The 13,587-nt window shown below is 35.4% G+C and overlaps 1 protein-coding gene across 3 annotated transcripts in view; it reads right to left on the bottom strand.

Annotated features, from left to right (window-relative positions):
• Positions 1 to 13,587, bottom strand: part of ZEB2 (zinc finger E-box binding homeobox 2) — a 144,723-nt gene that overhangs the window by 26,718 nt on the left and 104,418 nt on the right. For all 3 annotated transcript variants that reach the window (XM_069066746.1, XM_069066747.1, XM_069066748.1), the window contains one exon: positions 12,059 to 12,130. In XM_069066746.1, coding sequence (XP_068922847.1) covers positions 12,059 to 12,130 — 72 coding nt within the window. The remainder of the gene's footprint in view (positions 1 to 12,058; positions 12,131 to 13,587) is intronic.

The following is a 13,587-nucleotide window of genomic DNA, read 5'->3' as shown; positions in this document are numbered from 1 at the left end:
TTCTTCCTTCCTTCCTTCCTTCCTTCCTTCCTTCCTTCCTTCCTTCCTTCCTTCCTTTCTTTCTCTTCACATGAAACCTGTAATATCAGAGTAATTGAGGAACTAAAAAAATTTCTCCTCTCTTTCCTTTGAATATGCTGCTTTGTAAATTTCTATTTATAAAATGCAAGGTGAGTAGCATATAGAAGTGCCAAGTTGTATTTCAAATCTAGTCATTGATGTTTATTTTTCATGTCTCAAATGCACATATTCATCATTTTGTTGAAACATAGAAGTGCTTTTGAAGACTTTGAGAAAATATTTAAAGCTGAATTAATTATCTAACAGAACTTAGCCTGTGGTCTTTAACTTAAGCACACACTATATACCAGATATGTAAAGGATGATAACAGTGGGGGAAGATAAGAAAGAGAAAAGTTTCTTTAGATTGACTTCTCTAATGGCATTAAAGACTTCATTCATTAGGTAGTTATATGGTAAATAGTAAAGTTCCAGATTGGTATAATGTCATGGATGTAGCCATATAACCAAGAAAGGAGGTGGTTGTCAAAAGCAACAGGAACTGTTTCCTTTCTCTTCTTGGGAATGAGTGCAGTGTCTTGGCAGAGCTCTCTATCCCTGCTCTGACATGGCTTTCCCCTGTGTTCAGATGCCAATGGGAGTACCCCTTAAGCAAACACTTCAGGAAAGAGAGTTCAAGAATGAATTGGGGGATGGGATTTTGGTACAACTTCCTGCAAGAACTGCTTTAACGTTAGGTGTTCACTTCCAGGTTCATGATATTCAGTTTTTAAGGACTAAATCTTGGATTATCAGACTGCTATGAATATGTGCAATTTCCATGATCCCTCTCCTACCTGCCCCCCCCCCCAATTGCTTATGTTAGACTTCTCCAAACAGGATCAAAGGTTGACCATGTGTTTAAGTCCTAAACTAAATGTTTACTACAAGTACCAGGACTTAAATATTCCTGAAAGTCTCTCAGCACATAGAAGAGATCATTTGATAATAGTTTCTTCAGAAAGGGTGTCTCTGAATTAGAAATTTGTCCACCAAATTTTGCTTATTTTGTTTTTGAATGCCATAGGTAAGGTCACAAATATTGATGATTTATGAGCTCAATCATATCCTTTTACCTGCCCAGTAAAAAGCCTCAGCAGCATGGTATAGTGGGAAAATCCTTGGACTGGTTTGCATTGCTTCTAATCCTGGCTCTTCTACAAACTAGTCTTCTGACCTTGTACAAGTAACTTCACTTGTCAAGATCTAAATTTCATATCTCTTTAGCATCCCTTCTAAGTCTAAAATTCTATAATTTCAAAGGATAAAATTCCAAATAAGTCTGATCAGGCCCAGAGACTTTCACGGATTGATTTTCAGTTAAAAAGTATCAATTCTAATAGGGAAAAATGCATTAAGGAAAATAATTTTGGAGTTGTCTTAAAACCACGCACAACAACAAAAGGAGACCTTCAAGAAGCTTAGGAGACCAGTTACTTGTTGTGGGAACTCCTACTGTGAGGTGGAGATAGCTGCTTCTAATCGCAAACAAAGCTAATAAAGCCACAACCTTCATTAGCCAGGAAGTGATAGGCCCTCCTCGGTGCACACTGATTACAGCCTGAAAACGACTATTCTTCTAACCTGCCAACTTTTACTTCTGTTTTTCTCTCCCTAGAACATATCTTTTTCTTAAAATTTTAAGCAAGCTTACTCATTAAATAACGAAAATTATTTTTAAAAATGTTATGTATGTATTATATTTGATTGATGACTTTCCCCTACCCCTTTCTTCTTACCAACTCCCCCCACCACTACCCCTCCTCTTACAATCCCAACAATATAAAAAGGGAATAGATGCTATACACAAGATGAAAATGACATGCTGGCTTGATTAATTAGCTAACTCCTGCTTTGTTAGATATTTTAGTCTTGTTAGAATTACCTTGCCCATTGATTCAGTATAACTGAGTAGTATACTATCCCCTAGACAAATGCATAGAAGTAACATATGAAAGCTTTAACTTGTAATGTTCCTGTTGCTTATATAAAAAAGAGAATTAATTTTAAAACTGTTTAATGTTGTCCTCACTTAAAAAGTAATAAAAGAAATAACAAGTTATTAAATTAAGAGCATAATAAAGGTATAAAATATTTCTCTACCTTAAAAATAGTTTTTCTTCGTGGTTGATGACTGAGTGTACTTACTGACTTTTGATTAAATAGAAAGTCTTTGCTATCACTAGCAGTCTCAAATGACCAGAATTGATCTATCAATCCTCACTTTTTCTTCTTCAGTGTGCACCAAGCAGAGAACAGGAATATGGTGAGAAGTACTACTACTGCTCGGAGAAGTACTATTCTCAATAAAAGCCCGGTCTTTACTCAGGATTAAATAAATAGAAGACAGATCAAAAGGAATTCTGATAACCTGATATAATGGACGACTCCAGGTCAGTGGTCCTTTCCCTCTTAGCCCTCTTCACTCATACTCTGCTTCAGTTATAGACATTTTAAAATTAAGAAATACACAATTTACTTTTTATGAGATGACATAGGGTATAGTCTTCTCTCACTATTTCTCATTCTCCCTCCTTGTAACTCACAGCTTTTGGTGTTTACTTCACTCACTTGACTTTTAGTTGCTATATTCTCTCTGAACTTGTAGCTGTATGTGTACGTTTGTCTTTTCTTTCTAGCTAGATTGTTGGTTAGCTCCTTATGTGCAAGGATTTTATCTTATCTTATTTTATCTTATCCCTTCATAGTGCCTTACATATAATGAACACTTAGCGAATATTTCAATGTTAGATTTCCTTGACCAAAAACTTACTATAGTGTTTCCCTTAACACCTCCCAACTCTAGAACTCCAATTCATTCCTGATCCAGAAATGACAAATTCATTTTCAAAGAAAGTTCAATATAGTACTTTATAGTTTTAGATTAATCAAATGTAACACCACATACTAATATCCTTGTCTAAAGTATTAGGGAAAGGAGAAAGTATAACAAAAGTTTTTCCAAATGCCCATCCCTGTTTAACAAACTTTAAGTATCTATTTTGTTCGGTACTGATACTAACGTTGATGCTCTGAATGATAAGAAGAAAAACAACCTATTAGTCCCTGCTTAAGGAGTTTATGATCTAATGGAGAGTATGAGATGTACCCAAATAAGTGTGATACAAGGTATAATATAATGAGGGCAAAGGAAAGGTCCGGACATTATACTCTATGAAAATTTGAAAAAGGAGGTATCATTTTCAGGTGTGTGTGTGTGTGTGTGTGTGTGTGTGTGTGTGTGTGTGTGTGTGTGTGTGTGTATTGGTGGGAAGGAATGTTAAGGTAAGGCTGAATGTTAAAGTTGTGCTTTGTAGTTTCTTATTACAAATTTCAATTTACTACTCAAAGACTTTGAATATTTCATTTAAATATTGATTTTGTTTTGGTTTAGGTCTGTGCTTTCATCATTATAGGGAACTCCTGGTGTGGAAAATTCTCTTTTCCAATGCCGACTGGCAACTTTTTTCTAACTTACAAATTTTAGAGATGTAAGTGGGGGCATGTACTGAGAAGTTAAGTGACTGCCTCTGATCACATAGCTAGTATATCAGGAGTAAGACTTGAACCCACATTTCTTTTACTCAAAGATTAAGCCTATATCTACTGTGACAAGCTGCCTACATTTAAAGACTAGCTTTTCTAATTTTGCAACAAATTTAAGCCCCATTTGGTAGCTTATTACAAAACATCCCTCTAATGAGTGATTAATTAAAAACTGATGATGATGTTGATGATGAACTTGGGTCAAAGGAGTAGAAAGCTTAATTTATTGGTCAGAGGATTGAGAATCAAAAGGAATCTTAGAGATCACCATCTCTTCATATGAGAGTTGGGGAAACTGAGGCTGAGAGGGTTTCAGCCCAACATTATGCAGCTAGTTAACAGCATAAGCAGAATTCAGACCCCAATGCTTTTTTCACTGCACCATAGTAGTTTACTCTTCTCAAATCACTGTTTACTTGGCACTAGTTTGTAGCCCGGAAGTTGGCTGTGAATATGATCATTTATTTCTGACACTTTTCTGTCTGTTCTGCCCTTAGCTGTCTTGTCAGATTGTTAATTTCCCCAGGACAAGGACTTTATCTTATTTCTGTTTTGTCTCTTCTCCCAAACCCAGTTCAGTGTTGTGTGAATACTCAGTAAATGTTGCTGACTAGGAGTCTGAATACAAACTCTTTATTGGTTGTCCCTAGTTCCATATATGAAAAGAACTAATTTTCCTTTCACATAGGGCCAGAAGAACATGACCCAGGATAATATTCAGGAATCAAGTGCTATGAAAATTTTTGCTAGTTGCTATGGGACACACACACATACATACACACACAAATATGTATATATGTATATGTGTTATACATTGTAATAGACACACATATATAATGTGGAGGAGGTGTGTTATATGTGTGTGTGTTAACAAACATTAAATACCTACTGAGTGTGTGTAATACACACATATTTAATACACTCCATATTTACTACATTGATGCATTCAGAAGGCTGCCCTCAGAAGAGTTGGAGCTGAAGTCTAAATTACTCTGAGCCTTGGTCTTTGATTCTCAAGTTCATTAATAGAGTAACACAAAGAAATTTGTTCTACTGCTTGATCATTTTGTGTTCTAGAATGTCAAGGCAGAGGATTTCTAAGAACTTATTCAAAATGTACCAGTTTCTTTTAATTTGATGAGTCTGATAAGCTCAGTACCCCTGATTTTCAGTAGAAGAAATTAATTTGGGCACAGAGAGATAGAAATAAGAACTTCACAAAAATGCATTTTATTTTATAATTAATAAAAAGTACTTAGAAGATGATGGTAGCATATTTAATAATTATATCTAATGATATATTTTCTGGCACTAAAATGATCATCTTCTTGTCTTTGTATATAAAGTAAGAACTGTGCCCTAAACTGACCTTGCCCAGGGTCCAGATTCAGGATTCTTTTTTCTAGGAAGATATGAGTGTACCCATGGTTATGTATAGCCTCTGTAACGAGTAGTAGATTATCTGAGGAAAACATCACTTTCACACATTCAGGAGGAAAATACCAGGGACCTATATTGATTTCTATATAGAAATACAAAGTTTGTGTTATGCCTGGCATTTAGACAAACTAATTAGAGTTTTTTTACATCACTTTCTTCTTCTTTAGAAAGTCATATTACTTACAATCTCTAAGAAAACCCTGCCCGATTTCCTCACAATGAGGTTGAATTATTTTAATAGGCCAGATTGTAAAAAACCCATTTCCCTATAACATACAGCAAATACAATAATCTTATTAAGTAGAACTTAAAACCCAGAAAAGTTTGTTATACAGAAAGTTTCTCACAGAACTTAGCGTTCTGAATATTTCCATTTGCAGTAAATCCCCTATGCTGTACTCCTGATCTGAGTTGGCCATTTAAAATTTTACTCTCACTTTTGGCTTCAACCAGTTATTTCTCCTATAAAGTTTCATTTCAATGACCCTACATTGCTTAATCCAATTGCTACCTTCCAGGAGTCTAGGCTCATTCTGCTAGACTTCTCTAAGATGTTTTCAATACCACTTTCTTCACTCACTATTTATTTCTTCATTCAACTAATCTTGCAGACCTACTAAGTGCATGATGCTGTGCAAATTACTATGAGGCCACAAATGAAGTCACAGACAGTTATTGCCCTTTAAAAGGTTTCTCTCTTTGGAAAGACAAGACTGAAACACATGAAATATTAATATAACAAATACAAGGAAATGAATGGTTAGCATCCAGATGAGGTACTGGTAAATAGATGGCATAGGATTTCCAAAATAGGAAGAAATCATTATCATCTAGTTATGTCAGGGAGAGACTTCACAGAAGGGGGCCTTGAGTTGATCTTCCCCCTGCACCTCCCACCGCAGTGTCCATTCCTCCTGACTTCTCTGTAACTTTTCATATTGTCCACCACACCCTCCTCCTGGCCTTTGTGACACTATGCTCTCTTGGTTCTCCTGTTACTCATTTTCTAAATCTGCTTGGCAGGTTCATCAGCAGCAGTGTGGTGGTCCCGCAGTGCTCTATACTGGGGGCTCTCTTTTCTTTCCTCTTTACACACTCATTTGATGATCTCATAATCTCTCAAGGACTCAGTTGTCATCTCTGCTTAGATGACTCTCAGTTCTATACATCTCTTTCTGGTCTCCCTTCTGGACTCTAGTCTTATTCCTCTTGAATGATACACAGCAATTTCAAACTCAATGTGTCCCAACCAGAATACTTTATTTCTTCCTTACCATACTCTCCCTTTAAACTCCCTCCCTCCCTTTTGATTATTGAAGGTACCATCTTTCCAGCTGCTCAGGTTCATATTATTAGAGTCAACCTTGACTTGTCCTTCACCCCTACATTGCTACCTCTTCCCTCCACCCCCATCCCAGCAATTGCCATGTCTTGATTGTACTTCCACATCTCTCACATCTGTTATAATAGTCTCCTAACTGGTCTTCCTTCTCAATCTCATTCTATTATAGTTATCAGATTCATATTCCTAAAACACAGGTATGACCACATCACTTTCCTGCTCAAAGAGCTCCAGTGGTTTCCTACTTCATTTGTTTTAAAATACAAACTCTTCAGCCTAGCCCTCTATAATCCTTCCCCATTTCTTTTTCTAGATAGTCATTACTGATCCCTTTCACAGTCTACATTTCCAATTCAGCCCTCATTCTCTCAGTCCCCACATCTGTTTATTTGAATAGAGAAGGGCCATGCTTGAAGGGCACTCCCTCTTCCCCTCTACCTTTTAGAACCTCTAGGTTCAGTCAAGCCCCAATTTAGATGCATTGCCTATTAGAACCCGTCCTGCTCCTTCCTCAGATTATCTTATATTGATCCATACCTGTACATGATTGGAATTTCCCAGGAGAATACAGACTCCTTGAAGGTGGGAACTTTTTTGTGTCTTTGAATGCTCAGTACCTAACATAATTTCTTGAAATTTGAGTTGGATTGCAATGACTATGGGGAAAAGAAAGGGGAATTAGGTTGGATAACATGAACAGAAGTTCAGAAAGACTATTATCTCTGGGAAGCAGTAAGAAGACTGGTCTGACAGAAAAGAAAAGTTCTTGGTAATAAGTAATTGGGGGAAACTAAAGTGAAGATAGCTATAAGTTCCAGGTTGAGGAGTTTGAATGTTTCCTCCTCACTGAAGAGTTTTGTGAGGGATATTATAATGATACAAATAACATTTTAGGAGGATGTGATGATTACCTGGAAGAATGAAGAGTCAAATATTAGTAGCATTAAAGATGAATACGATTGAGTTGTAGTCTTGCTGGCTGTTTCCAACTAAGCTTGCACATAAATTGAATTAGTACTAAAATATTTCTGATGTGAAAAATGTGAAAGAAAAATCCAAATGTTCATTTTGAAGTCTTGTGTTAATTATTTCCAACTAGTGTTAGGTTGCCCTAATTGCAGTTTCAGGACTTTGTGTGGTAAGCACCCTTTGAAAGCTTAATGTATAAATATAAGCAGGGCATCTAGAGTAGTGTGATGGAAAGAACACTGGACTGGATGTCAGGTGACAGCCACTCTAGTTCAGGCTCCTGTGTTCATTAGCTATGTGACCTTGGACAAGCTGGTAAAGATCTAGGACTCAGTTTCATTGTCTGTAGCATAAAAGAGGGAATTGGATTGACCTCCAATGTTCTTTTGAGTTTTGACATTCTATGATTTTATTAACTCTACATCTTTCCATTGTTTATTTTTCCTATGCACCTTAGAAGACAGAATAAGTGAATTCAAAGACACTAGTAAGGAGATTTAGGTTTATTATAAAATCTAAAATCTTAAGAGAGTCCTTCCCTGTTACTATGAAACTCAGCTGTTTTCCTGGAAGTAAAGAATTGTCTCTCTGACACTTGGTATATATAAACATCAGAAATCAGGAGTATATAAACCATGCTTTTAATATGCTAGGGCAAAGGAAAGACAGGGCTAGAATTTTAGAATTGAAAGATAACTCCAGAGGTCAGTCTGTATACTACCTTAAAATTTACATATGTGTGCCATTCTGCCTCTGGTTAGTATTTTACTTAAATCTTTTTGATTATTTTTGACTAATCCTGTGATTCCATTGGCACAGGGAATTTTCATTGGCACAGGGAATTACCACTGAGGAAATTCCTTCTGCCAGCGCCCATCAACACCTACTCTGCAATTCATAGTCTTAGATATTTGCCTGGGGCACTAAGAGGTTATATGACTTACCCAGAATCAAATAGCTAGTAGCAGGACTTGAACCCAGGTCTTCCTGACTCCAAAGCCAACTCTCTATCCACGATGCCACACTATCTCTCCCCAATGAACTTTCGGGATGGTGGGAAGAATAAGAGTTAGCAAACTGGTTTCTATTCCTGACTCTGCCACTATATTTCTCTGTACCTTGGACAAGTCACCTAACTTCTGGGCTTCAATTTAAGTATAAAATGAAGATGCTTGACCAGATAAGATGCCTTCTAACTCCTAAAGTCTATTGGTATTACTATTCACAAAAATCTATATGGAAAAAATTCTTACAGCCTCATTTAATAACTCCTTCCAATGTATAGCAGCCTTTATTATGAGGAAATTACTCAATACAATGAATTTTACCCCTTCTATTTTCTCTTATTCTATTTGTAATGAAAATAAAAAAATTAATCAATCAATAAGCAATATTAATCAGTATTTTTGGTACTGGGGGAAAGCTTATACAGAATCATGAGACTAAGACATTTATAACACAAGTAGAGAAATAAAACATTAAAGACAATAAAACAGCGTATGGCAAGTGCTAAATGATCAGCACAGACGATATGTAATGTAGGATTCCAGAAAAGGGAGAGATCATCAGCATCTAGTATCAACGCTCGCTCACCAAACAATAAATACTTAAATGCTTTTCATTTGGTCCTTCCTTTCTTAGACCTGAGATCAGAATAAGTAATATAGGCAGACCCTTCACATGCAATATATATAGGAGAATACACCAAGCAATACTTCATGTTATTTTTTACAATTGCACATAGTTTTAATGCTAGAAAATTCTAATCTCCATAGCATGTCACAGAATCATTGATTAGTAGACAGAAAGGACCTCACAGATAGTCTAGTCCAATCCCTTTTACTGTAGAGAAGGAGGAAAGTGAGAGTCACACAGGTAGCAAGTGTGACTTACTATTCATCTTACTATGAATCCAGCATTCTTTTCATTGCATCACTCTAGGGATGCTGTGCCAAATCAAAGCTCAAAGCCTCCAGTGGACATGAACATACAACATGTATAACTTTCAAAGGCAAAGTAGAGTTATAACTTGGAAGCCCTCTTCAGTGTTACCAATGACTTCCTCACTGCAAAAACCAAAGGACTTAATTCAATTCTCTTTTCTCTTTGACTTGACCTTTCTGTAGCATCTGTAAGTGTTAGCAATCCCCTCAATCTCAAAATTCTCCATGCTATGGACTTCCATGACACTATATTATCCGAGTGTCTTCCAACCTTCTTTGTCTCTTTTGTTGTTGATGGCTCTTTTTAATCATTTTTCTAACTGCAAGTATTCTTTAAGGTTCTATCTTCAGTCTTCTGTTCCAACCTCTCTACTTTCTTTGCCTCAGAGATCTTATCCTCTCTCAATGGTTCAAATATCACTTCTATGGAAATGGCTTCAAAATGTATATTTCTAACCCTCAACTGCTTCTTTATCTCCAGTTTCACATTTCAAACTGTCTGATGGAAATTTTCATGTGTATGCCCCACTGTTACCTCAATATGGAATATGAGTTGTTATGGCAATGGTGGATCTAAGATTTTGATGAACTTTAGATAGGTGTTCAGACTAGATTCGGGGAAAGCAACATCATAAAGTAAATATAGAGCCAGCCTTGGAGTCAGGTTGATCTGAATTAATATTCAACTTCTAAAACATACTAGTTGTAATCCTGGGAAAGTCATTTATACTTTCAGTGGTATAGGGAGATAAAACTTGGTGATGGTCTACATTTGTAGAGGGAGACACCTCACCAGAAATTCTCAGAAAAATGACAGGTCCTGGTCCCAAACCAACCAAACAACAAATTAGATTCTGGAGTCTTCTGAAAACCAACCATCTTTATAAACAAAGTGTATCTTTACTGACATTCCTTTTAGTGAAGTCATTGTAGAGAGTTTGTTTGTCACATAGTGACATTTATTATATTTTACATAGAGTGATTTCACTAGCTGAGTCTATTCATTGTTCTAATTAAGGGAAAATTAATGGCATAGTTTAATTTTTCATTATTTCCTCTACTTCAATAATAAGGAAACTAGTAAACAGATCTCTCATATTATTCATAAAATTATTATAAATAGGTCAAAGTTAAATTTTATGTGTATCATGAAAAGGGAAGTATAGATGAATCCTTGATTGTTTGTATTTATAATGTTCTAAAAACTAACTGCACAGTAAACTTTATCAATCCTATAGTGAGACAAGAATACTTTGATGAACATTATTCAGAAAGATTATTTGATAATGGTCAGTAAAATCCGATTTAGAACAGTATGTAATATCGTTTGAAACACATAGGGACTAGTATAGTAGAATGCAGATAAATGTCCTGAGTCACAAACTCATCTCGGGGATATTTTTATATCCTGTGCTTGTTAGCTCTTTGGAAAGAATATGCAATTCGCACAACTTTCTCAAGACTCCATTTTAGAGTAGTAAAAGAAAACAAAAAGCTAACTTTTTACTGCAATTCCTCATTTCATTAGATGAAAAATAGTGAAGACATGGCAGCTTTTGATAACTTATAGTTTTCTTTCCCCATCAAAAATATAAAATTTTAGGAGAAAAATTATGGAAGAAGGTATATAATGATAAAATTAAGGGAAAATACAAATGAGATAATGTTTTTATGTTTTTTTTTCTGGGAAGACAACTTCAGAATACTTTATCCTACATTTATCTGTTTTCTCTATATTTTATGTGATTTGGAGTGAGTTGATGAGTTAGATACTATTAAAATTTTTGAATTATATATGAAGTCTTTAATGAATGACTAACAAAAGTTGACTAAATCTATGCTCTGATACTATCTTTTTATAAAATACAAACTCTTCAGTCTGATATATGGTCTTATGCAACTCTTTTCCACCCTACCTTTCTAGGCTTGTTTCACAGTAACCCTCTTCACATATTCTTTGTTTCAGCCAAACTGACCTGCCAGCTATTCTCCAAATCCAAACTTTCATCTCTAGTCACCATACATCGGCATAGGCAGCCTCCCATGTAGAAATGTCCTCTTTCTGCTTTCTCCTCTTGAAATCCTTACCTTCTTTCAAGGTTCAACTCAGATGCTACCTTCTCTGTGAAGCTTTACCTACTCTCGATGGAAGAGAGTGTGGGTCAGAGAAAAGATGGATTTGAAGTCAGAGGATTTTATTTCAAATTTTGATTCTGCTACTTATACTTTTGGCTGTGACAACATCTCTGGGCCTCAGTTAGCTAAGCTATAAAATGGTGGAATTGCACTAGTTGACTTCAAATGTCTGTGAATGCTAACCCTACATTCCATCCTCAAGTCAACTTCTATTGATCTGTGTGAATGAATGTTTTATCTATTCTTCATATCCCCTCCCTAATAGAATGTATGCTTCTTGAGAACCAGGGCAGTTTTACTTTTGTCTTGATATTCCCATCTTCCATCAGAGAGCCTTGTACACTTTAGGTATTTAATGAATGTTTGTTGAATTGAATCAAATTGAGTTCTTGATTTAGGGAGGTTAAAAAGGGATGTATTACTGGAGATATTCACTGCACAAAGTACCAAAATACAGTGTTTAAATTTTAAAGTAAATATCAAGAAATAGGAAAGTTGGAAATACACGATTGTTAAATTACGATAATAAAAAGGGACAGAAGCATTCCCTTTTCTTCATTCATCACTAGTCTCTCATGGCAGAAGACAAAGATGATGTTTCAGTGGTAGACTCATGACTTACCTGTACCATTATTAACAGTGGTCTGGATTGCGGCTTCTGGCCCCATAGTGTCATATTCTTCCTTCATTTCTTCTGTGGAAAAAGAAAAAGAAATTCAGCTTTAGCAGTTGTACATTATAGAAGGGCTTACAAAACTAAGCACGCCAACTGCAAGAACAAGGAAGATTCTTTTAAAGGAAACAGAGAAAAGGCTTATTGTAGAGCACTAAACAATAGCTTTGTTTGGGCAATTGAATGAATCCAATTGCCCTAGCTGGACAAGAACTTATTTACTTTAAACATTACTGCAAGCTTTGAAGAACAGTAGTACTTATTTGGGGGGAAATGAAAGGATTTTTTTTTCTGATAGCAGCTCCAGTTGACAAACAGAGGAAAAGATACCATAATTTTTTTTTTCAGTAAGCAGGCAGTTAAAACTAAGGTATTTGTACTTATGAGAAAAAGAGGCAGGCAATTTGAAATAGTGATAAGTATGGATACCTGGTACTACACCAGTATTTCTCCTTCTATTATTACTATTTTTTAGGAGGGGAGCCAGTTTATCAGAGGAGATGATGGTAATCAGATACATGTCTGATTTAAGGAATTTATTTTAAACATCATCTGTGGAGCTAGCTTGTAGAATAATCACTCTAGAGGTACCAGATATATGAGCTGTTTTCATATTTTTCTTAAAATTCCCCAAACTGAATTTTCCTCATTTCTTTGCACACTAACTCCTTAAATAGAATATCTTCGATATTCTCAAATGTTCACCAACAGGCAATCAATAGCATTTCATTTTCTGATCAAAGAAACCTTTGAAGTTCTAAAATCATAGAACTTGGTGTTTTGATGAAGAGTATGATATGTAATATTTCGAGGGAGGGGACTGAATGTCAAATATTAACAATCACCTAAAAGCAGTTTTACAAAATTAAAGAAATCTGAAATGAGGGAGAGTTTGAAAATTAGAGGAAATTTAGATTAATCTGATTTTTTAAATGCTAAACTATATAAGGGATCAAAGAAGGACAGCTAACTATTAAAATTCTTCCAAGTATATTGAACATTAAAACTAAACCACATTTTTTTGTAATAAAGATTTCGATGAGAACAGAAAATGCTCTGGTACCAATCTATCTCCATGACAATGATTTTATTGAAAACAAAAATCATATAAACAGGACCCATTCTTTGTGAATTCCTAAATTTGTAATCTCATAGCATTCCTTGGCTGACATATTCTGGTAGTAATTAGTTGGTAGAATAACAGGTTCTAATTGTATCATTCTAACCAACACTAAAGCACAAAATGACTTAATTCAGAGCTTTATAAGCAGTACACAATACTGCAGCATAAATATACATGTTTATGCATTTGGAGCTTAAAAACTAATGAATGCTCTTAACTTAAAATACACAGGTATAAACAGATGCTAACTCCATACCAATACACATACTATTCATATCATTTGAAAAATATTTGTTTAAACTATACAACAGTCTTGATTTCATTCCCAGACCTAGGCTTATGCATTGTCTAAGGA

Source organism: Petaurus breviceps, unplaced genomic scaffold (genome assembly GCF_028583685.1).
Source record: "Petaurus breviceps papuanus isolate PSGF00001 unplaced genomic scaffold, PetGlider_PUasm1.0 90723, whole genome shotgun sequence".
NCBI lineage: Eukaryota > Metazoa > Chordata > Mammalia > Diprotodontia > Petauridae > Petaurus > Petaurus breviceps.
Note: the sequence above shows the minus strand (reverse complement) of the source record. Positions and strands in the feature narration are given on the sequence as shown.